At 43.6% G+C, this 26,279-nt stretch overlaps 1 protein-coding gene across 4 annotated transcripts in view; it reads left to right on the top strand.

The window, feature by feature from the left end:
- LOC135377591 (puromycin-sensitive aminopeptidase-like) overlaps positions 1 to 26,279 on the top strand; it is a 64,803-nt gene that overhangs the window by 30,838 nt on the left and 7,686 nt on the right. For all 4 annotated transcript variants that reach the window (XM_064610122.1, XM_064610121.1, XM_064610120.1 and 1 more), the window contains 8 exons: positions 92 to 256; positions 897 to 1,001; positions 1,361 to 1,516; positions 7,649 to 7,727; positions 7,813 to 7,949; positions 11,223 to 11,357; positions 19,338 to 19,557; positions 21,944 to 22,086. In XM_064610122.1, the coding sequence (XP_064466192.1) occupies positions 92 to 256; positions 897 to 1,001; positions 1,361 to 1,516; positions 7,649 to 7,727; positions 7,813 to 7,949; positions 11,223 to 11,357; positions 19,338 to 19,557; positions 21,944 to 22,086 (1,140 nt within the window). The remainder of the gene's footprint in view (positions 1 to 91; positions 257 to 896; positions 1,002 to 1,360; positions 1,517 to 7,648; positions 7,728 to 7,812; positions 7,950 to 11,222; positions 11,358 to 19,337; positions 19,558 to 21,943; positions 22,087 to 26,279) is intronic.

The following is a 26,279-nucleotide window of genomic DNA, read 5'->3' as shown; positions in this document are numbered from 1 at the left end:
GTGATCTCTGATGTATTTGGATATTTAGGGGTTGACACTGCAAGTATTCATGATATCCGCAGTAGTGTTGACGTCATTGTTACCGTTGCAGGAGTGGTGGACTGACCTGTGGCTAAATGAGGGATTTGCCACATTTATGGAGTTCCTTTGCGTGGATCACATTTTCCCAGAATTTGAGGTTTGGACTCAGTTTGTGACTGACTGTTACGCAATGGCTCTCGAGTTGGATGCTCTCGACAACAGCCACCCTATAGAAGTAAACATGATTCTCATATTCTAGGATTTTAAATTGTACTTGATGTACTGCTATGGTGGCCAAATACAGTGCAATCCCTTTAATTTGAACTTGAAGGGGACCGAAGATTTGTTTGAATAAAGTGGAGTTCGAACTAAAGGGAGTCACTCTGAATGTGAACCTGATGCACTGGCAGCGCATAATAGCGCACTGGGCCTTGCCACGCATATGCAATCACACAATGCCGGAAATACAGGGGGTCATTTATGCTCCAAAATATTGATTTGCTGGCAAGCATCGAAACATCTCGGAGCTGAAAATAATCTGCTATATGCGTTTGTCTTCGCTTCTTTAGCCCTGGCTCTATCATCATCACTTTCGATATGTTTAACTCAGCTTTGCAAACCCCACGAACCCTTTGAACTAGAGCACTGCAAAGTAGAGACCTGCACGGGGCCAGGCGTGGCGTGACACCCATCTATGCATGCGAATTACCGGGCTTCTTCCCTCATTCAAATACACATGACCTTGTCGGAACCTGAGTGTCACTTTGAATTATCTGGAAGTTCAAATTAAGAAAGTTGAAATTAACAGGACTGCACTGTAATACCTTTTCAACAGCACATTTGATGTTGCCTTGATGGAGATATGTTCTTTCCAGGTGCCTGTTGGTAATCCACAGGAAATTGATGAAATTTTCGATGACATTTCTTACAAAAAAGGTGCATCAGTGATAAGAATGCTTCATGCATACATTGGAGATGAGGTGAAAATCTTAGTTTTTTTTTTCATTTTAAATATTGTTCTGCTAAAGTAATCAGCTCACAGTATAACTGCTATTCTGTGCGACCCTACCCTACAGCCCAGCCTTTTACGATGCTTCTCAGTTTACAACATTCTTAGATTTGATTAAGGCAACATCTCCTTGAGTTTGAGGAACGAAGAAAAAACAGAAGACCGACACTAACACAATACAACAGTCGCGTTGTGTTAGTGTATGTCTTCTGTTTTTTCTTCGTTCCTCAAACTCAAGGAGATGTTGCCTTCGTCTAATGCCCACCAGCTCGCTTGCATGCTTCTTATCTATTCATTCTTAGATTTGTCCAACCTCTGCCTTCCCCCTAGAACTTCAAGAAAGGAATGAGCCTGTACCTCACAAAGCACAAATACAAGAATACCGTGACCAAGGACCTGTGGAAAAGTTTGGCAGATGCTTGCCACATGCCTGTTGAAGAGGTTATGAGCACATGGATAAAGCAGAAGGGGTATCCAGTGATTAGCGTAAGAACAGACTGATTTCTCTGCATATAGTAGTGTCAAGATACGTTATTGTGTTGTAGAACACCGTAGATGTTGTTTTCAGATAGGAATGACCCGAAAAGGTGGTTTCTGGAAATGTAACTTTGCGAGACATGCAGTGCGCAAAACTGCTTCCTAATTTGCATCCTTGGCATCTAGGCCATGCACTACACAAATTGCCCGCTGCTGCAAGAGCTTAATACAGTAAAACCTCGATAATTTGACCCCTGTAAATTTGGAAATTCGGACTGCTCGTGCGGTCTCGATCGATGCCTATGTTAGTCTATGGCAAGGAACGCTCGATAATTTGGAAGCAGTCATGCACCCGCGGCTTAATTTGGACTGTACGACATTGAGGTAAACTTCCGCAAACAGCGTTCGCCCGAAACCTCAAACGTTCAGATCATAGAGGTTGAGATGGACAAAGAAGGCAAAGTGTGGTGCCACTCTACCGCTAAGAAAAATAACTTGCTGGCATCTACATCGCTATGATTATCAGCGCTGTGACATCATCTCTCTCCCTTCACGCCTCAACACCATCGACGAATCCGTCAATCAAGAAGCAACCACATGTCTTACTTTCTTTTGTTTTGTGCTGCACGCTGAGCTGCCATGGCCATTTTGTAATCGACTCCGATTTTACGCGATCGTAGAACCAGTAGAACTCTGCATTGTGGGATGCGACTGCCGTTTCTGTGGTCTCCTGCCTTTGTCTGTGCAACTTGCGGACTGTGTTACAATTGATAGCAGAACTGGAAAGGGTTTCAAGTAGGGCTGTGCGAAGCTTTGACATTTCGAATACAAATTGAATATGTTCCGTGCTAGTATTTGATTGAATTCAACGATTTTATATTCGAGGCTTTTGAATAAATCAAATATCTTCGAATATTTGAGCTTTCCGCGCTCATGGCGTCAGCGTCAAGTGCGTCCGCAAACTTTTTCTCAAGGACTTCTCGCCAGTCCCGTAAGATGTGCATCGTCCGGATCCGCTCTTGAGAACAAGCCTTCACTACCAAAACACATGCAATAGATGACTGACAATTTGCGCGAGAAATTCATATAGAACGCATCGGCACATGAATAAAACTTCTACGATACAGAACAATGCAACAGCGGTGCACGCGTGCTGTGTGCGTGTGTACAATCTCCGTTCTTGTGCGTGAGTTCGTGTTGTGCTCACGTAAGTCGCCTCTCTTCGTCCGATTGAGATATTCTAATGCTGCTCCTAAATAAGGAATCAGTGTCAGAATAGTCCAGTAATATGCACGCTGAAGGCTGTGTGCGCGTTATGCAGCGTGTAAGCATTCAGATCAATCCAGACTGCCATTTGGCAAAGGCGCCGCGCGAGAGGGATCACCTTGACGTGCGAATCACTGGAAACGGCACAAGTGACTGCGAAAATGCTTGCCATCAAATTCTCCAAATTCTCCAAACGCCGGCGAAGTACCGCATCTGCGCTGCACGATGAATATTGAACTAGACCCCAGTATCTCGAGCGAGTTTCTTGAAAGCAGTATTTGTTAACGCAATGGGAGGTGTCCCAGCCATCACATTTGTCATAAAGCAAAAGGAACCGCTGTCACATAAGAGAGCAGCAGCTTTGACGCGAAAGATAGCTGGGCGATTCCACGCGAAATCATCCAGCGGACCCGCTCGGCCCTCACAAAACTATCGCGAATTTTTACGAAAATTTTTGTAGCAGTCCCTAATAGTGCAAAACGACACACCACGAAACATTTCTTCCCAAATATCAATGTGGCGGGTGCTACACACGAGCAAAGTTCGCAACACTGGCGAAAACCGTGCCTGGCGTGAACGGCAGCTGCGGCTCATAGAAAGCACCTAGAACTGTGCGGTTTTCTTTTGCGTATAGAGGAAACCATGCTTTACACGGTGCTCAAATCCAGGTTGTCGTGGTGTAATCGGTGCTGCTATACAAAGGCCGGATTTTTCGCAATTTTCCTCCTACTTCGCGATTTTTTTGTGGAAAATCAAACCATTAAATTTTAATGAATATTTTTTCCTGTCAAGGCCCTAAGGAATACTTCAACAGGAAAAATCGCCAGACACGTAACTTTCATAGTCATTGCAGGAAAAAAAGAGGAAGTATGCGATTTTTCCAAAATTCGCTACAATCGAGCGTAAAACACGCAATGAAGAGGTCGGAAGAGACGCCTGAAACCAACGCAGTTTTATAGAATGAGCCTTCCTCTACAACATATTAAAAAATCTCGAGGGTGTTTTTTCGTATACTCTAGAAAATAATTTTTTTGTAGTAGAGGGTATTACGGCCACTGACCCACATTGCATGTATCCGGCGGGGTGCTATATTTGTTTCTTGGGCTCCCGTTTTAATTATTCGTATTTTCGATTTTTTTTCTGGTTGGTTTTCAATATGACAGCCACCCGGACCAAAGGAACATGGCTCCAGTTGAGCGCTGTGGAGTTCCAATTCACCAGTATGAATATTATAGGCGCGTAGATGCAGGTTCAGTTGATGAAAGTTTCCTTTAACTGAATGCTGAACAATTCAGCCAAAATATTAACCACGAAAAGTCTAACAAATTATAACGCTAGAGGAAAAGACGAACGTGCAAAAAAGTCATTTACATGGCAGTACTGGAAACGACGGAATCTCGTGGTGGTGGTTCATCGTCCATGCTGTCCTAGGTTCCAGTGAGGCTCACAGCTATATAAAGCCTCGCACCACTCGTGTATGGAAGCGTATACCCGCGGATATCCGCAAGAATCTTTTGGGTTTGGAAGAAATATGGACGCTTGTTGTGATCTGCGGATCGGACGTGGATGGCGCCGGATCAGGAGCGGGTCAGACTCGGATAAACCGCGAGATTGCGCCATCAGTTTGCTTCACACTAGGTACAGAAGATAGAGTACAAGGTGTACGAAAGCAGCTCGCGCATCTGAGAGAGATCTCTGGCTCTGGCGTCTCGAGTCGAGGTGCGCGTTCGGCGCCGATCTTGCGTTTCACTTGCAATAAACTCTACTTATCCCGTTTGGTGCAAAATGTGTTGCTGTGCTTGGTGCCCTATAATCTTTCGTGGAAGCTAAATCTGTACTTGCTGTCGTGTATCCTTTGGTAGCATCATGGACGCTCAGGACCTGTCCTCGCTAAAAAGCTATGCCGCTCCGGGGTTTTCACTGTCGGAACGAGAGAGAGGAAGTCGCCCGTGTGGATGAAGTTTGGTGACAGCTTTTTTTTTTCTTTTTTTTTTTCTGCTTTGTGCTGACGGGAACGTTTATTTCCTGGAAAATTGGCCTGATATATCGAGCATAGAAACTGAACTATTGCTGCGTGCCGTGGGAGACGCGGATTTTTCGGATAGGCTGCGGATGTGAAAAAGCTCATCCCCGCAGGGCTTTAGCTCACACGACAAAAAGTATTACTTAGACCTGCCCATCACCGCTAATCCCCAATCTCCGTTGCCGGCACCGTGCACACCGGAAACAATGCCATAAACTTAACCACCCAGGATTGCAATACGCGTGTTATGCTACAGAAGCAAAGGCTATGGTAACCTTGCAGAAGTCTGTACCACAGCATATTGCTTGCTCATTAAAACCCAACCAGACCAGAGAAAAAGTGAAAATCAAAAGAATTAAAACAGGAGCCCAAGAAACAAGTATAGCACCCCACTGGACACATGCAACGTGGGTCACTGTGGTCGTAATACCCTCTACTACAAAAAAATTATTTTCTCCTGTATACGAAAAAACACCCTCGAGATTTTTTAATATGTTGTAGAGGAAGGCTCGTTCTATAAAACTATTTTGGTTTCAGGCGTCTCTTCCGACCTCTTCATTGCGTGTTTTACGCTCGATTGTACAGTAGTATCGATACAGTACGCTCGATTGTAGCGAATTTTTGAAAAATCGCATACTTCCTCTTTTTTTCCTGCAATGACTATGAAAGTTACGTGTCTGGCGATTTTTCCTGTTGAAGTATTCCTTAGGGCCTTGACAGGAAAAAATATTAATTAAAATTTAATGGTTTGATTTTCCACAAAAAAATCGCGAAGTAGGAGGAAAATTGCGAAACTTCCGGCCTTTGTATACCAGCACCGATTACAGCACGACAACCTGGATTTGAGCGCCGTGTAAAGCATGGTTTCCTCTATACGCAAAAGAAAACCGCACAGTTCTAGGGGCTTTCTATGAGCCGCAGCTGCCGTTCACGCCAGGCACGGTTTTCGCCAGTGCTGCGAACTTTGCTCGTGTGTAGCACCCGCCACATTGATATTTGGGAAGAAATGTTTCGTGGTGTGTCGTTTTGCACTATTAGGGACTGCTAAAAAAATTTTCGTAAAAATTCGCGATAGTTTTGTGAGGGCCGAGCAGGTCCGCTGGATGATTTCGCGTGGAATCGCCCAGCTGGAATGATAGTACTCAGTGTGCGTCCTTTTAGCATGGTGGAAGGTGGAGATTCAAGGCTCCAATGAAAGCAGCGATGTCTGGGATACAATTAGTCAACAAGGACGTCATGTTTCAGAGACGTTTGGCCGCGTCTCTGCCACCTGCCACGACATATGAGGGCAGGTTTAAAGGAGTACAGAGGGCCATCCAAAAAAATTTCAGATTAAGACATCTGATGAAAGTATGTGTGTCATTATACCGAATAGCGTTAAAGGTTTTGATGTGTGCAATTTGTTTCCCAGAAAAAAACTCACATAAACATAGCTCCGCGCGTTCACCCTTAACTCGCCACTCCAGCTATAACGAGGATGAGGAGGTATGATGCCATGTGACCGACGACGGTATAAGGGACTCGTTCTGGTTCGCCGGTCAGTGGGGGTCAGCGCCTTGTCCCTTTGCCGCCGTAAACCTGTTTTGCCAGTTCTCCCGGAGAATTGGGGATAGAAGGAGCGGCCAAAGCATTACCGAGAAAGGCTTTATCAGGACCCCGAACAGCCGAGTAGCAGACGACAGCGGAGTAGCAGACAACATTTCTCTAGGCCAATCAGCGAGCGTTCACCTTATAGCGTCAGCGCGAGGTTCCAGGCAGATCACAGGCTGGTACTGCTCTTCACCACCGTTGCGCACGGTCGCTTTTTGCGGCGTATTTTAAATTCAATTCCTGCGATAATTATGACTCTGTGGTGTAAATTACTTCGCATGGTGCATCTTACTGGCCTACTTAACAGTTTTATGGGAAGAAAACTGGGTGTTAAAAATGACTTCTGTGCTACTTTAAACCGATGGGACTAGCGCGTGTTGCGGGTGATATGCAGACATCGAGAGCAAACCAAAGCTTTTTGGGTCTGACCGCTGAGCTTAAGATATTACTACTAAGCATGTGGCACATGACTGAGTCAGTCCATAATGTGAAAGGTCTGACTTTACAATGAGCTCATTCACACTGAAGTTGCAGGTGTAGAGCCCACTAGTGGGGTACACCTTAAACTGTAGCAGTGTCAAATTGTCTTGTGGGAGTGGCAACCTTTCCCTTATCCTTCCATACCTACATATTGCTGATATTATCAAAATGTGGTTTTATGTGCTGTATGTGCACATGCAGTAAACAGGGCTACTTGAAGTCATTATTCAATTCAGTATTCGAAGTCAGATAGTATTCAACATTTTTACTACTCGCACGCCCCTAGTTTCAAGGCAGTGTACTGAGGCTATTAGTGTATTGTCAATAGATGAGTGTTCTCATCTTCAATATGTAATGTTGAAGATGATGTCATATCCAGAGACATGTACATGGGCACTTAATTTTGCCAACCTTTTGGACATGCAAAATATGTGAAAAATGGTACATGCACATACAGGGATATAAATCACATATTGTATCCTCTATTGTGTCTTTAATTGAAGAGTTACGGGCAGTAATGGTACAAGTTGTATTGGGATTGCATTGCACTTATACCATTATTGCCCGTAAGTCTTCAATTATAAACCTGTATCGTAGCATATGACGAACATGGCTAATGTCCAGAATGACATTAATGGAAAATGCATGGGCTTGTGTTGCCAGCAGTTTTTTTTTCCTCTCTCTTGGTTCTTGCAGGGTGTTCTGGCTAGGTTCCTAGGTTTCTATTTACATACAGCAGCAGGTGAGTTTGCACTGAGATGGTTTTCTTTGCCCTTATTCAGGTATCTGGAAAACAGGATGGTAGCTGTAGGCAAGTGACCTTTTCTCAGGAAAAGTTCTGTGCTGGTGGCAAAGCTGAAGGTGAATTACTTATTACACATTAGTACCTTGTCATAGTGCTGCAATGGCATAATGTAACAAAGAGGTGTATGTTTGTTACTTACAGGTGATACTTCACTGTGGATGGTCCCTGTGAGCATATGTACAGCAAAAGATTCATCTACCATTGCAAAGAAGTTTCTCCTCGACTCCAGGTCATCTGAAATTCAAGTGAAAGATGTTGCACCAGACGAATGGATAAAGGTTTGTTCATTTAAGTAACAACATGAAGGGCTCTTGCATTATGTCCTTCCTTTACAAGATAATTCTGTAACACACACACACACACACACACACACACACACACACACACACACACACACACACACACACACACACACACACACACACACACACACACACACACACACACACACACACACACACACACACACACACACACACACACACACACACACACACACACACACACACACACACACACACACACACACACACACACACACACACACACACACACACACACACACACACACACACACACACACACACACACACACACACACACACACACACACACACACACACACACACACACACACACACACACACACACACACACACACACACACACACACACACACACACACACACGCACGCACGCACGCACGCACGCACGCACGCACGCACGCACGCACGCACGCACGCACGCACGCACGCACGCACGCACGCACACACACACACACACACACACACACACACACACACACACACACACACACACACACACACACACACACACACACACACACACACACACACACACACACACACACACACACACACACACACACACACACACACACACACACACACACACACACACACACACACACACACACACACACACACACACACACACACACACACACACACACACACACACACACACACACACACACACACACACACACACACACACACACACACACACACACACACACACACACACACACACACACACACACATCTCTCTCTCTTTCTCTCTCTCTCTCTCTCTTGCCATTACTTTCCAGGAATTAAATGGCTTATTGTATGAAAGGGGCTATTTTGTGCAAACATTTGTAATGTTTGAATATTTTGCTCGCAAAAGTGGTAGAACATTGGAGCTTCTTTTTATGTTTTTTTTTTTTTGTGCGTGTGCATGTCCTTGATTCAACATCAAGGTTGTTGAATTGTTAGCTGTACTGTGTACTGAATGAATATGGCAGCAGTGTGAGTTTACAGAACACTGGGGTGTCACATTTCTCCATTGGTGCGACACCCTAGCAGTAAACAGGAGCAGACGCACATACTGGGTGATGGATAGAATAACCGGTCACCCATTGTTTATTCAATCCCTAATTGATAGACAGCTGGGGATCTGTTCCGATGAAGAAATATGTCAGTGCCGTGTCTTGTAAACTTTTGTCCCATGCTGTTCCAACTCCTGTGGCATAGTGGTTAGGACGATCTAGCCGAGACTTGGAGGTGACGCAGGTTAGAATCTTGTCACCGGCTGGGCTGCCTAGGGTTTTCCCGCAGACTTTTCAGACGCGTGCCTGCGCAGTTCTCCCTGAAGAGTGCCCAGGATGCATACTAACCCCCCCCCCCTCGTCCCCTGCCCCCTGCTGCTGTCCTCTCTCCATCTGTCCACGTCTGTATGCCACTCATAGCAACAGTTGCTTCGTGGTGCTAAGACAAAAATAAAGGTAGTAGTAGTGTAAGACAAAAATGTATGAAGGAATGTCCGCAGAGAGGTTGCACCATGTTTACCCTTTACAAAACATTTGTTCATTGCATCGGGGCTTCACAAGATAGAAAGAAAAAATGTAGGAAAAGTATAGTTTTGTGGAGGCTATGCAACTTCCAAGCCTCTGTGCCAAGGTAAGGAATATTTGAGCAAAAGTATTTCGAATCCGTGTTTCTTGCTTCTATGGCATCCTGTAGAAGCCTTTTGTATCTAATACGATGCAGTGCCGTGTATTAAAAGGGAGTCCGGCCATTAATGGGACCTGCCTATACCTGAGGCTCCACCCACATTTTGAGGTATCTAGCCAAACACAGGTCAAAATACAGTACTTATACCTCACCCTTATTTACTGTCTCCCACCATTTTGGAGAAAATTGATGGATTTGGATTGAAACGGATATCACTCGTGACAGACCAAAATAACGATTTTGCGCCCACTTTTATCAACGCCATCTGCATGGAGAGAGGCATGTTGGGAAGACTCAGAATTGCAGAAATGGCCAGGAGAGCAGTAGAACCACTTCTTCGTAACAGACGGCTGCCGGTATGGACTTTTAAATCACGCGACGTAAATAGATTGAATAAAAAATGCACAACGATGTATGTATAAATAAAATTCAACGATATAATGCAAAATCTTACGTAACAGGTGCGACTTTCTTGCTATTTTCCTGGATCGAGGTCTTAACTAGGCCTAACGTTAGCGACGAAACATCTCATTTTCACGTAAACTATGATGGTGGAGCCAAAGTTGAAGCTCATTTTGCAGATGCGTACACGGGGATATATACTCGCAGTATGAAATCGAAGTAGTCTGGGAAAATTTTTTGTCACAAAATCTCCGCTTCGCCGTTCCAAGCACTATCCTCCATTTTGGCTAAATTTTGGTGTCATGGCCAGGGATCGCACCCGGTATTTTTTCTCGGTCCGGTTCCAGTTCGGGTTCGAGTTCAGGCATATTGGTTCGGTTCGGGTTTAGCTCCGCTGAACCGGAATTATCAGCTTGAACCGGTTCGGGTACATCGGTTCGGCTCAGGGAGAACCCCCCCCCACACACACACACACACGCGCAGACAAAAAAATCTGCCACCGGTCGGGACATTTACAGGGATTGGAACCGTTACTTTTTTCGGTCCCTGTTTAACCGGTTCATGGGCAGTAATTTTGCAACATGAAAGCGAGCTTACGCTCACCATACACGGTTGTAAGAGAAAGGTGTGATATAACCGTTTCAGGTGAGTCAAGAAAAAGTTCGGTCAGTAGTACAATTATTTCACCTCTGAACTGATTCCCGAACCGGTAACCGTATGATTTTTTTTTCAGTTCAGTTCCGGTTCGGTTCAGGACAAGCAAAAAAATTGTTCTGTTCTGTTCGGTTCGGGTTCGTCAGAAAATAACGTTTTTTTTTCGGTTTTCGGCTCGGGTTCAGTTCCGGTTCTGATCCCTGGTCATGGAAGCTCCCATGGAAAACGGTAACCAATGAAATGCGCCCAAGTTTGATTGGCAGGTCGAGCCTCCTTTTTATGCTCCTCCTAATGGCCAGACTCCCGTTTAATACACGGCACTGATACCATGAGCAGTGGAGTGACACCTGGGGGTCAGTCGAGTTATAATGATCCAGTCCCAAATGGCACACTGGCGTTGCCTGGTAGTATTATTGCCCAGTGAACATACTACATATTGGGTTTGTCAAAGGTACCTGACGGCTTCTTTGTCATGATCAGGTCAATGTTGGAATGAAAGCGTTCTACAGAACCCTCTACTCAGAAGAAATGCTGGACAGACTCATTCCTGCAATTAAAGATAAGGTTCTGCCACCTTTGGACAGATTAGGCCTGCAGAGTGACCTCTTTGCATTGGTACGTACTTTAGTTTGTAAGTGTGGCATGACATGAGTGACACGGAACCATGTTTTCATCTTTGTAATTATCTTGCCTTTTGGGAGTGCTGCACGATCCTTATATCTTCTGGGGTGCCCACTTGGGTGTTGACATTTGTAGCATGTTGCCAGCAATTCAGTGCCACAATAAATATGGACAGAAAATGCTAATGAAAACATGGCTAGGAAGCAAGCGAGCTGGTGAAGATGATGCATAATGTAAAACCCCCGAGACTAGGGAACACGAAGGGACAGACACAACATGAAGTCTCAAACACAGCTGAAAATTTTACTTCACATACAAGAAATATATACACAAACAGAGGGAAGAGAAACAACCAGTTGAGGACAAAATAGGAGGTCAGTTCGGGAGAACGAGCAGTCTGCTCAAGGCCGGACCGAGGATTACGGATGGGTTGCTGACACAGTTCCCACAAGAGGTTATGCAAAGGGTCTCTCTCAAAAGCCTTCTGTGAGGGTCCACTTCAGAATCCTTTACAATTGTTTCATCCCATAGTGGGAAGCAATCTGAGCATTCTTCCAAATGCTTGGCAATTTCGGAGTTTGGAGCTTTATTTTTTACTTTTAATGAATGCTCTCTCAAGCGATCATTTAAGCAACGTTTTGTCTGGCCAATATAACAGAAACCACAAGCTAGGGGGATCTGATAAACAACGTTTGAAGAACAGGGGACGAATTTGTTCCGGTGATTCTTGCAGGTAACTTCAGGTTTGGCGTGAGGCGGTCAAGCCGGAAGTTGTTCTTGAAAACAAGGGGGACTTGAAATTTCTTCGCAACGGCCATCAAGTTGTGAGACACTTTGTGGAAGTAAGGTAATACCACACGTTTGTAGACAGAGGGCTTAGTTTCAGGCGAACCAGGAAGCAAGGTGTTTAACAAAACATTTAAAGCATCAAGTAACATGTGATGGGGGTAACCAGCATCATTCAAACGGAGAAGCTGACTCTCTGAAGAGGGAAGGATATGATGACAACAAGATTTTTTTATGGCATCTGATAGGATACCTGTGATCAAACCCCGTTTTACAGTTTTAGAGTGGCAACTTGAAGCGGGCAAAATGGGTTTAGCTTGAGATTTGCCGTAAGACCAACAAAGAGCGGGATGTAACAAAAGCTTTATATCAAGAAACTAAAGCATGCCAACTGTGGGGAACTCAATAGTGAACACAAGCTCCGGGGCCGCGGACAAAATTACATTCTTACATTGAGCAATAACACTCTCATTGGCGGAAACGAAAACCAGATCATCTACAAACCTTCTTACAACGACATCATTTGAAGACAGAGAGGATATAAAGGATAATACAGCATTGTTAATTACACTCAGGTAAATCTCTGAAAGAACAGGCGCGATACTCGAGCCGATACAGATACCAGTTTTTTGGGTGTACAATTGGCTGTCAGTACTTATGGCAGTTGATTTCAGATAAAGTTCTAGTAAGCGCAAAAATTCAGTGATAGATATACCACCTTTTGATTGAAAGCGCACCAAATTATCTTCAAGAAATCTGCATACTCTACTCAACAAGACATTCTCTTGCAGTGAATAGTATCGATCCTTGATGTCCAAGGAAAAAGCAACCTAAGCCCTGAACTAAGCCCTCTGTCTCTAAACGTGTGGTATTATGTACCTTATTTCCACAAAGTGTCTCACAACTTGTTGGCCGTTGCGAAGAAATTTCAAGCCACCCTTGTTTTCAAGAACAACTTCCGTCTTGACCGCCTCTCGCCTTTCGCCAAACCTGAAGTTACCTGCAAGAATCACCAGAACAAATTCGTCCCCTGTTCTTCAAACGTTGTTTATCAGATCCGCCTAGCTTGTGGTTTCTGTTATATTGGCCAGACAAAACGTTGCTTAAATGATCGCTTGAGAGAGCATTCATTAAAAGTAAAAAATAAAGCTCCAAACTCCGAAATTGCCAAGCATTTGGAAGAATGCTCTGATTGCTTCCCACTATGGGATGAAACAATTGTAAAGGCTTCCGAAGTGGACCCTCACAGAAGGCTTTTGAGAGAGACCCTTTGCATAACCTCTTGTGGGAACTGTGTCAGCAACCCACCCGTAATCCTCGGTCTGGCCTTGAGCAGACTGCTCGTTCTCCCGAACTGACCTCCTATTTTGTCCTCAACTGGTTGTTTCTCTTCCCTCTGTTTGTGTATATATTTCTTGTATGTGAAGTAAAATTTTCAGCTGTGTTCGAGACTTCGTGTTGTGTCTGTCCCTTCGTGTTCTCTAGTCTCGGGGGTTTTACATTATGCAGGAAATGCTAGTTCAAGGGCTATGATAAAGTCTGTCACCTTGATGCACTCACTGTGGTGTATCATGCCTGCGTTGGATGTGCTTAACGCTTTGAAGGGTAGGGGCGCACCAGTGCATCCGTAGGTCTCTGTTTGAATGTTCGTGGCCTCTTTATGCTGCTGCGGCGGTGCTCTGGGAGTGATGTTTTTCTGCTGGACGCATCTCCCTGGAACTGTGGGCGCGCCATCCGTCGGCTATTTCTACCAGTATACTGGTACCATCGCTGGAAGATGAGCATCGCCCGTACTTCATATGGCGGCGCAGTGAAGCCGAACGCAACGGAGGCGTTTCGCCAGCGCCAACAGGCAATGCGGCAGGCTCGGCTACGGAAAGACACCGAATTCATATGCGTTGAGTGGCACAAAGGCCTCTGTGTATAGCCAAGTAGTACCACACTCTCGCAAACCTTTGCAGACAAGTAGAAGAACACAGCACATGTTCTGTTATATACGTAACCCAAGTGCAAATATAAGCATTATGCCTATAAATGGCTTATCATATCTTCATAGGAATATTCATAGGAATATTCGATGAATAACCTTCCACTAGGGGTGTGCGAATCTGAATATTTGAAGTCGAATCGAATATCGAATCTAATGGAGGAAAAAAATGTCGAGTACCGAATCGAATATCGAGTAGTCATGCGAGGTTTACAATATAAGCTTTTCGCACTAAAAGTTTGCAATTTCTAGCCCATGGCATTAGTGTAATTTTTCTAGCATTAACTGTCACATGTCACTTTAGTTTTACATGATAGTATTTCCTGCTTTTCAGGTGAGTACATACTGGGGTAATTATCTTGATTTCAAAATTTGATGTGAGGCAGTGGCATGTTACACAGATGAGGCTGCAATTGTTTCTGGACATCCATAGGTCACTTGTGAAACAAATTGGCGTCCTGCCTCAGCTTTGTCGTGAACGGCTTTTAGCTTCTTTGCTGGAGTGTGCATGTCTCGCCTGGGGAAGTTACGTTGCTGAAATTTTGAACGTAAGGGACACCTTTAAGACACCCTTGTTCCTGGGTTGTAGGCACTATTTAAGTCTTATTATGTTTTTAAAGGCAACCTCCCAGACATTAAATCAAAATCCCCGGATGGCACCGCTAAACTGCACATGGGAGGGATGCCGACCCCTTCCTCAGGCGAAGTATGCACGATAAACTTGGGCTGACATTATCTTAAGCTAAAGTACAATCTGTTTGTGTTGGTCCTGCAGCACTGGCAATTTCGTAAAGCAGGCTTCACCTCATGCAGGGAAGCATCAGGTGTTGCCCACTTTCGGGAGGTGTCGTTCATATTCTGCAAATAGTCGAATATTCGGAAAATCGAATATTAGTACACTTCCAGCGATTAATATTCGATACGAATTCGAGAACTAGATTATTCGCACACCCCTACTTTCCACAATTCATCAGATGTGTACATTGCTTATGAAGCCTTACCCATCTTGGCACGCAGTTGTAATTTTTTGCCCACCCTTCAAAGGGTTAAGTGGTCTGGCATTGGATGCATCAAAATAGTCAGTATGGGTCATGTGTAAAAGAGCAGATTTTGAGGTACTGACAGGGGGCATTCTTCATCGCATAAAACTCTCTAGGCCAACCAACATTCAGAAGAATATCGTTTTATCTTCCAGTTGGAAGGAAAGTTGAAATATAAAAAGGTGCGGGCCCGCTTTTTCAGCTAACTGGAAGAGAAAGTGATACTACTCAGGATGCTGACCTGCATACAGCGTCCTTTGCGGTCAAGAGCACCTCCTCTTAGTGCCTAATTTTCCGCTCTCTAATCGTGTGGTTGCTCTCTGCATGTTTCATGTGGAACACACTCTTATGGTGAATTTGGGTGGTTATTTCGTGGCAACTTTTTTTTGCCAGATCCCGCCTGTTCTCGTGGCACTTTCTGAGTGCCAGGAATTTGCTAGCTAGCACTTTTTCCGCCCACCCTCGAAGCGACTGGGCAGCGGATTGTCCAACTATATCTGGTGTCGTCGTATCCGCATCGCGAGGGCAGCGAGGGCTCTCAAGTTCACGTGTGTTAGCAGATGACGGATCCCGAAGACGAGTGACTGCGATGCCCCTATCGTCATCCAAGCGACTAAAACCGCTATATTCCTGCCACTCATATTCGAGTGGCAACGGTCATGTGATCCAGCTCGGGCGCCGACCTAGCAATTTCCGATCGCTAGGCCGTGTTGCCACGAAATGATCACCCAAATTCGCCATTAACTTCTTGTTGCTGACTGAAACGTATGCGTCCAAAGTGTCAGAAGAACTATGATGCTGCATATGAAGAGGTATCCTGAAAATCCTGGATGAAACTAAATTTATGGAAGGTAAAAAGCAGCGGTAACACACGGACGAGAGACGTAAGACATTGCAGCGCTGGACTGTCAACAGATTTAATGAAAGAACAAGGAATGATAAAAAGTTTGCCCTATGCAGACCTTGTGGCAGGAGAGAGGAATGCAATAGATGACATTGGCAATACAAGTAGTGTACCGTGTTGAGTGTTTAACCTTACAAGAAGGGTTCCTGTTACTAGCAGGAATTCTAACACACAACCCAGAAAGCTTACAGGGGGCAGACACAACTACCTGTACTCCATGTCCACCGGCAACTTTCTTAATGTTATGAGACAACTTATGCATGTACGATAGCATTTCTACCTTTTTATTGTAAAATTTGTCCAAAGGCTTGTCCTTTTTATTGCTTCCACTTATAGATGCAAGGCTCCGCAACGCCAAATTTTTAGGTACATGGATGGTTTTTTAATCTTACTGAATCTAGCTCCGGGGGACCTTCTTGAGTCTGTCTTGCGACGTTCTCTGACTGTTTCAGTCTTGTAGTGGGGCACTTAGTTTCACTAAGGAGCTGGCATCCCAGAGGATCATACGGTTTTTGGATCTTGAATTGACCTTTTTCGGACTTATGCCATGTGTGTTGGGCATACTCCCCATGTGCTAAGAAGCATCTACTTCCTTTTGGATCATCACACTCCCAAGTCGTCTCCCACTGCCTGGAGAATGCACTTAGGAATAGCTGTTACCACTCTGTTCAGAGGAATTTCTCTTTACAGGTGAACGTCTAAAGATGTCAGGCTATCCTGATACTGTACTTATGGTAGTTGCAGATTACTTACTACTTAGTAAGTTACTTAGTACTAGTAAGTAAGTAGTAGTTAGTACTAGTAAGTAAGTACTACTTAGTAGTTACTTAGAAAAGTTAACTCCCTAAGTGGCAGCAATAAAAAGGACAAGCCTTTGCACAAATTTGGTGGGAAAGAAAGTAGAAGTTGCACAGTACGTGCATATGTTGTCTCATATCATTAAGAACGTTGCCGGGAGACACGGAGGACGGGTAGTTTTGTCTGCCCCTTGTAAGCTTTCTGAGTTGTGTGTTAGAATTTCTGCTTGTAACAGGAACCTTCCTTGTAAGGTTAAACATTCTACACTGTACACTACCCATAATGCCAGTGTCATCTATTGCATTCCTCTCTCCTGCCATAAGGTCTACATAGGGCAAATGAGGCGTTGCCTCAACTTACGCTTAAGAGAACATCATCACTCTGTCAAGTCGGGAGGTGGTGCCAGTCTTCTGGCCCACTGTCGGGCTTGTGGTTGTGCACCGCTGTTTGATCAGGTGAAAGTTTTAGGAAAAGGCAAAACAAAATGCGAGAGCGAGTTAATCTAGGCTTTTAAAATGAGAAAGTATGGTTCGGACCGGTGTGTCAGTGAGCCCTCTCTTTCGCTTACTGATAAGGAGCTCAGGTTCCTGCTGTAGCTGTGTAGCTCACTTGGTCATTGTGTTGTTTTACCGTTTTATCCTTTATCCCTTCTTATCCTTATAGTGTTGATTGTCTGAAACTTGCCACAAACTTGCCCTTTCGCTTGTATAAAGATAAGTTTTTTTCTTTCATCGATTAACAGCACGTGACGACTCGCCTTATCGCTTGTCTAATGTTGTCTTTTCTTCCTTTGATAACGTGTGTGTTTTTTCGTCCTTGATCGTTACATTTCATACATCCCAGAGGTGGCGTTGGGGAGCCTTGCAAACCTTTTATCATTCCTTGTTCTTTCATTAAATCTGTTGACAGTCCAGCGTTGTGCTGTCTTTCGTGTCTCGTCCGTGTGTTACAGCTGGATTTTACCTTCCATACCATGTACCAACAGGCCCAACTGTGTATCATTCTCGAAACTAAATTGTGATCCAGAAATTCAAAAATTGCTGATAATATCTGACAATAGCAGGCAGTGCTGATGACAATACTGTGAATTATGTTACAATACCTGGCTTAACTATTGAAGCGTTTTGGTAACCGTTGCGTTTGTAGTAACCTTCAATATGAATGTAGATAATTAAGTTATGCTCGTGGACACATAGCAGTGCAGTCAGTCAGCAGCAGCACCATATGTCTAAGCAAAATGTATATGGGTGCATTATTGACATTCACAATGCTTGTATGCATGGATGCATGTTATATGCATGGAAAAGCATGGCAATGCCAGGTATCTGATTATGTGGCATAGTTAGATGGTTAGAAAACATGAGCATCAAAACTTTTCCGGTTCCTTAACCGGTTCAGTTATCAAGTTACTACTAAGTTTTCCATCCGCTTGTATGAACAAATAATGCTAGCATTTAAAGGAGCACTAAAATGCAAACACAACTTGCTCTCAAATGAAAGTCCGTGTTTCAATTAGGATAATGCAAGCAAAATTAGTTGACAAAGTGCTACCGTTTAGAAGAAAAACGCCATGAAAGCAGAGCCATCTTTGGCGGCAACGAATGGGGTCCCCAAGAGGCAAAGATTGGCGGCCAATGAGACAGAAGGAAAAGCACGCGCATACCTATCGTGGGCATGTGGATTTGGAACGGGCCCGATCGTAGTGTTCCGTATATGCGCGGCATGATGCGCACTACTGCATTTTTGAATACCGTTTCACTAAATTGTTGCCCACAACAGTTCTTGCAAATGTTCCACTGACAACGTTTACCTTCACATCCTTCGGACAGCGACACCAGTCTGGGACACAGGGACTGCTTCATGGCGTGGCATGTGTGCGCACGCGCAGCATGGACTAAAAACACCGAGGCACTAGCTGAAGCGACGTTCACTGCTTAGCACCGAAGCAAGAAAGAGTCCAGTATAATTTCGATTGTAGCTCCGTAACGGAATCAAAGTTTTGAATTATGATAACAAGTACGATATTAACATAGCGTGTAACGTAATTTGAAGTTAACTTGTTTTTGCATTTTAGTGCCCCTTTAACATTGCAATGCATTTTTGAAACTGCTAACTTGTATGTGAAGGAAGAGATCTTTCATTTGCTTGTCATCATAGAGAAATGAAATGCCTTGCATTTTTCGTAGATTGTGCTCCAAGATATTTCTTGCAATCTCAAACCATTGCAGGTGCATGGAAGCTCCTAATTGTTATCATTTGCGTGTGCATTTGTGTGTCTGATTCATGACCTGGCATTTGCTATGTTTGAACTAAACTAATCTATGAGTGTAGTAGAAACAGTTCCAAATTTATTTGCAGATGAATATTTGGTTTCAAATTGTTTATGTAGTAATGGTTTCAAGCACATACAAGATGTCATATATGACCGTAGACATGCAAAGTCAGCTAATTGGTTTCAGGTTCGAAGTGGACATAAGTCAACTGTGGAGGCCTTAAAGCTAATGGAGGCCTTTGTAAACGAAGACAACTGTAATGTGTGGTGTTCCATCAGCTCATGTCTTGGGAACCTGAACCAACTGCTCCTTCACACAGACCTCCAACCATTGTTGCATGCATATGGCTGCAAGCTTTTTAGCACAATATTTGCTAAAGTAGGTTGGGATGCCAAGCCTAATGAAGGTAAGTATGCCATCATGCATGAAAGATGGGGTTGGATGGGAGCTCTCCATTGAGCTTTCTTTAGATACCACTCAGGCACCAAAAAGATAATAAATGGCATACATAGTCCACAAGGTGGCAAACCGTAATGCAAAATAGGCTTGTGACAAGCCGCTAAGGAAGGATATCATACCTCAGTATCTGTGGATCTGTGCCCTCAGTGTAGAGTAGGTTTTCTTAGCCGAAAAGGCAGGCATATTTTATTTGACAAAATGTACAATGTGGGGACTCATGGCTACCTTTGAAAGCTTTGTGCACCTGCTACATTTCATGATTTCTGTTAGTGATATAGAGGACGAAGAGATCCCTATTATCTGTCATGACATACCGCTCTGACACCATTAATGCTGATTATGGTAATGCAGGTCAATAGATCTACACTCTGATGAAGATAACTAGAAGGAAGTTGGTCATAAGCATTTCACTTAAAAAAGAACTAGCAGTTGATGGATCAACTGCTTTTCGAATGAACTGCTTTCATCTGAATTTTCTTTCTTTTGAAAGCAACTATTTCTTGTATGAAACGGTAAAACTTGGGACATGAAATGCAGAGGCAACATTTTTAGGGACGCCAAAGGACACAGCGTTCTGCTCACTGGCAGCATCACTGAGGAAAAAAGTAACACATCATTTACAACAGATAGTTGTAATTAATGATTTAAATGGCCATGCAGATTCACCACCTTTTTTTACCATGGTTGTTCTAAGAACAGATGTGATACGTGGTACTAATATCCTTCCTGTGTAAATAGAATTATAAAACATCATGCAGCCTTTACCAGTTATTCTGTAAGTATAATATCTAGAACACTGAACACCTGCGTTCGAATTGTAAGTGCTGGTGAAACAGACAGAATGGAAGTATAGAGTAGTGACATGTTGAGAATGTGGGATGGTTTTCTGATGAGCATATCTCGGCTCACAGGTTATCAAAAAAGAAAATGAAGGCAGAAAGTGCTTTTTACTTGGACTGGCAATGCCTTCCGCATTTATCATGTAGGTGGGAAACGCGTGACGTCATGCATGAGACCATTGTTCCTGACAGTAATGCATAGTTTGGAACAGCTTCATTAGCGCTATAAAACTGCAATCCTCGACAATGCCGGCGGCGACAGTGCATGCAGGCTGAGCAGCTGTGCTTTCACGCGTGATTGTTTCTGCGTTGTTCGTGTTCAGCGCTTCTTCCATTTCATCTAAAAGCCATATGTGTCTTGCTATCATCTGTAACGACAGTGAGTGCAGTTTCAAATGATTCTGCAACGTTATTGTCATCCTAGTTGGTATTTTATGTATGTTGTCGCAAAACACCAGGGTTGGAGAAGCTATGTCAAAATATTGTCACATCTCACTCCTCGATTATCGCTGTCATCGCACATGTCCTTGATTCGATTACGTATGGGTCGCCAATGACCAGTTCGAGCTCCGAAGTATAGAAATGCAAAAGCTCCCTACCACAAATCGAAACTGAAACAAACGAAGGAGAGAAAAGAAAAAATCTTTATAATCGCGGGTTTTGGCTGAACATGCAGTGGCAGGTGAAGAGTGGTGTTCAGCTTAACTCCAACAAAATTCCGAACTCATTTAACTGGAACCCAACCGAACTGTAGGTCTCACTCGAATGTTAAGTGTTCACTGGGAATCAGCTGGAGCGGTGAGTGTGCTGACGATGCATGAAATGTATTGTAGTTTCGCTGGGGCGGACTTTAATGGAGACTCTGCACTACTACAAACTCCTTTATAGCGAACACCTTTTTAATGAAAATACCACTACAGCAAATTTTTTTGCGGTCCTGCTGGAGCCCTATAGGTCCAATAATGGACATCCTTTTTAACGAAAATATCTTTACTGCAAATTTTTTTTGCTGTCCCCTGAGTTTCGTTGTAAAGGAGTTTGACTGTACTAGTTTTGATTTCGGTTATCAAACGTGCAGTGACGCATTGGCAGGTGAGCGTAACAGCTTTGAAAGCTCTGTGCGCCGCTTTGTAGCTGTTGTACTGTTCACATTCGGCGCTGTGACCGCAACGTACAAATTAAAGCGTGCAACCTGCAATAGATTGGTAGTGAGCTTCTATGACATTCAGAAAATGCAAAATATTCGAGAAAGTTCGAATATCAAATTTTCGAATACGAATAGGTATCAAATGTAGGAAATATTTGATCTGTATTCAAAATTTAGAATATTTGCACATCTCTAATTAAAATGGAAAGGTATTTCTTTGGCTGTCAGAATGAGGAGCAAAAGACTCTCATTTTGTATGCCATTGATATGTTGGGGAAGCGGTACTTTTTTTTTTCTAGCCTCATTTGTTACTAAATTTGCTGGTTCTACATGCCATTTCTACACAGGTCATCTGCAAACACTGTTGCGAAGCATTGTCATTCAGCGCTTATGTCGTTTCAAGGATGAGAAAGTCCTGCATGAAGCCAAACGTCGATTTGATGCTCATATTGAAGGCACGACCACTATCCCAGCAGACCTAAGGGGCTCTGTAAGTATAGTTTTTACAGGCTGGGTTTCATAGTACAGCTGTCGTAACCAGGGTGTCGAACCGCAAGGTTTTTCCTTCAGGTTTTCATTTCAGTTCAAAGAAAACTGTTCAGATCTGGTTCAGCTCTGGTTCAGCTCCGGAGTAAAAACATGACGGTTCTAAACAATGATCTCCTTTATTCTTTCCGACAGAGAGACAAATAAAGAGAGAGGTTACGAGGTCCTACAATGTGACTTATCGACAAAAACAAGGAGCCCGTCTTGTGCTCTGGCACATTGTTGTAATGTGATGTTTCTGGAGTTTCCCACCCAAACACTGATGCATGCCATGTGTTGTGCACTTGAGGGCCAAATACCAAAAATATATTTTTGGTTTCCCTCCAGAGCATAAAATTTTGTGTTCGGTTTTTGTTCTGTTCCGGTTCACGCAAAAAAAATTTTTTTTTCCTTTTCAGTTTTCGGTTCAGGTTTTCGGTTCGCTCTGGAACCCTGGTCGTAACTGTTGGCACCAGTAGAGCATTTTCTTTAAAACTGCTTCCTCACGCATTGTGGAATAGAATTTTGTACAAAATTTCAGATTTGTGCAAAATTTGTACAGATAGACAAGAAAAGCGCATGTTTCCGTCCCCCTTTTAAATGTTAAATAACATTATAAGCAGAACACTATACAGGGTGTCTTTTTTTTTTTTTTTTCCGATACAGATTTTTTATAAAAAAAACTATAAGGGCTATAGACATCCTGTTTTCACTTCTATCATCTCTGGGCCGGCGGACGTTCTTGGCCATCTGTTTCTCAACCGTCGAATGACAAATTACCTAAAAATCGTTAGTTAACTTTTTAATTATAAAAGCTACAAAGTTGTCCCAATGAGTACATCTGTTCCCTTCGGTCACCTGATACCGTAGCCGTTCGATAGATCGTCCGGAAAAATTTGTGAGGAAACACCTTTTTTTTTCTTTATTTTGTTCATGGCGCACCTCCAGAGACGTGTCTTCCCTTCACTCCCAATATGAGAGGGTGAAGGAGCACAGTGCAGCCTCATGTGTCAAAGGTGAGCTTTAACTTGCAGAAACAAAGCAAAAACAAATGTATCGGGTGACGCTATCGGAACTGCCCTTATCTTGGGTTGCATTTTCTGTTTTCTTTTAATCTTTTTCCAGGACACAAGAGGTGATAATGTGCTCTTTCATCCTCTCACATTGGGGAGGAAAGACGCGTCTCCGAAGGTGCGCAATGAACAAAATAAAGAAAAAGCTCTGAAGGAACTGCTTCGGGTATTTTCTTATCACTATAAATGAGCTTGCCATTTGACTGCGCTTCTCTGCGTCTGCATATACGGCGACTATGTCCCGCCAGGAGAGGTTATCGAGGAGATAAATGAGCAGATCTCTACTTCCGACATTGGTGTATCCCCCCCTGAGGCACCTGGTATCGTTTAACGGGAGACGTGTAGATGCTTATGTATTCGGTAAGCAAAGTGAACTTACCGAAGCATTCACCAGCATATGCGAGCATGTGACAAACACGCAGCCATGACAAAGGCAAGCGTTGAGGAAGGACATCCCTTCGGCGGACCTGTTAAAGTGGGGCAGTTTCCAAGCACGATAACTAACCAGTAACGAACTTACAACAGCTAAATTTTATGCCTGTTGGAAGCTAAAGAATCCGTCATGAATCAATATTTTTTTGTTCAAATAAAACATGGCCTTTTTGTGTAGGCGCTTCACAAACTTTTTATACTCGCCACAATTTTGGCAAAAGCTCTTGCTGAAGGATGCAGTGCAGAAATATGTGCTGCACACCATTAAAAAGAGCAAAGATTAGACTTCCGTGTTTGGTGTGTGTTTCATTATGCTGCTGCTGCTGCTGCTATGTGTGGTAGCGATAAGGAGACAAAAGTGCACAAAACTGACACGACAACGTTCTTGCAGTATTTCTATGAAATGTTCCTATGATCAGATAAAGATTGTGCATACTCAGAGCCTATGACATGGTCAATACGTGATAAAAACATAGAAGCGGTGGCCGTTATAGACAACAGAATAGAGCGCTTCAAATTGGAGAAAAAATACTACAAAACAAAACAAGGGTTCTGGCTGCTCACACCCTTCATTTTATATCTTGCTCGCCACTTCGTTTTGGAACTTGAGACCAGCGACAGCGTTCATGCCATGGGTCGGGTTAACTCATAAAAAATAATGGAGAAAATCGGAGCCCCAAATGGGAAGGCCCTGCCTGAATTTGAATGAAATCGCCCAAAAGGCATTTCTTCATGTTCACTCGAATTGGGATCTGGCCATACAGGGTCATTTTCTGTGTCCTCAAGCAGCGTAGAAATTAGCCTCCTTGAACCTATTTACAGTAATCTTGACAAAGATCTTGTTCCAAGGAGGGGCACTAAACAGGTATACAAGGTCTACTTTTTCTTACTGCCTCATATTTCCGGCGGTGAATATTTTCCAAAAATTATTGGCACAAAAAAGTAAATAATGGCTCTAAACTGACACAATATTCACTGCACTCTTTCGTGCTCGTGCCCAGCCCTGCGATGCCCTGCTAACAATAGCCACACATCATTTTGACATCACACACCATCGAGCCAAAATACAAGACGCTTATGCATTGACTTATTGTTATATCGGGAAGTGAAATACGTTCTAAACATCTCTCCACTTGAAATGCACTAGACAGCCAGTTCAAATCATATCAGAAGTCTGTAATGTTCCATTTGATGTGCACATTATATCTTCAGCTTCAGTATTGCTTCGCGAGGTCACCACAATGTTCTCTCAACTGGTTCCCCGCGCACCGCAGCGTGTCTCAACGGTGCTGGTCATTGGCTAGGAATCCAAAATCTCCCTGATTTCTAGTGACAGGCATGCAGCCTTGCTACACGTACGAGACGTGTGTTGTAGATGCTCTCCAAGAAGGAAAGAGAGTCTTGCTCGGATTATGCTCTTTGAATGCCACTGTTTCTTGGTAAGCGTGGAAAGCTGGGGTAGTCGATAACCATACATGGGGATAGAGCTGCAAACCAGATGAGGGTGGACAGAGGTAAACACACCAACAGCTCACTCGTGACTGAAGTTTACTGTTCAAAAAGCCAAACAGGAAACATAACAGTAAGTGAACAAACAACAAGGTGACATTCCAGATAAGCGAATAAATCATACAACAAGACAATCACGCTTCTCGATAAAGTGACTCAGCTCCCTGTCCCAAATACAGTAGTTCCTGGTGAAGAAGCCTAGAGCAATGAGAAAAGGCCTCCCATGTTTCCCTATGGGACTGATCCCTAGGAAAACTTTCAACAGTAGTTTTGTGAAATTTGTTTCTTGGTAAATAGTACACTTGCTACAAGAAAAGGAATTATATATTTGGAAATTGTGAGCCACGTTCTTTTCTTGATTGAAAAATGTTCGGTGAGCTGTTTAGTGCCCCTTTAACAACACACTTGCATATTGTCGTAATTACTGGGAACCGCTGACTATCGAAAGAGCGATAACACTTGGCCTTATGTTTGCCCTTAACCCTTGCTTACTGTTATTCGACCACTGATGTTTCTTCTATTAGATTTAGCATCACATTGAAGCAGACCCATTTGCTAATTACCTGCAGGGAGGAACTATGCAAGTGCATGCTCCACCGACGCCGCTTAAAGAAATGCTGTATAAATAACATTGTTCTACTTTGCCATCAAATGTTATTATGGGGTACAAGTTTGCTCAGGCACACCTTCTTCTGCAACGGAAGTTTAATACAGTTAGAGACTTGTGTTTTGGGGTTAAACTTGGTAAAACCTGTTTTTACCCCTAATTTGCATCACCGCCACTTTGGGTAAAACCCGAAAAAGCCAGGAAAGGATCTTACCACAGTGCAAGTTCAGTCACTGCTACAGGCACTGGTGAACGCTAAGCACTGCTCGTTCAGTGCAGCCATTCGGCATCTCGTGGTTGTCTGAAATGCGAGAACAATTCCTTTTCATTTCCCACCTGAAAATCTACTTTCCCACCCAATAGTGCCATATTTTAGTGCTCCTAAAACAAAGCTCGATTGTTGCCCCAATTTTCAAACCAACATAAAACCCAAGATCCCGACGGATACTGCATAGAGTGTTCAAAAACTTCAGCGCACAATAAAGAACCCTCAGGTAGGCAAAATTAATCCACAGACCGACCACTGTGGCATCACTC

The sequence above is a fragment of the Ornithodoros turicata genome, chromosome 1, assembly GCF_037126465.1.
Source record: "Ornithodoros turicata isolate Travis chromosome 1, ASM3712646v1, whole genome shotgun sequence".
Classification (NCBI taxonomy): domain Eukaryota; kingdom Metazoa; phylum Arthropoda; class Arachnida; order Ixodida; family Argasidae; genus Ornithodoros; species Ornithodoros turicata.
Note: the sequence above shows the minus strand (reverse complement) of the source record. Positions and strands in the feature narration are given on the sequence as shown.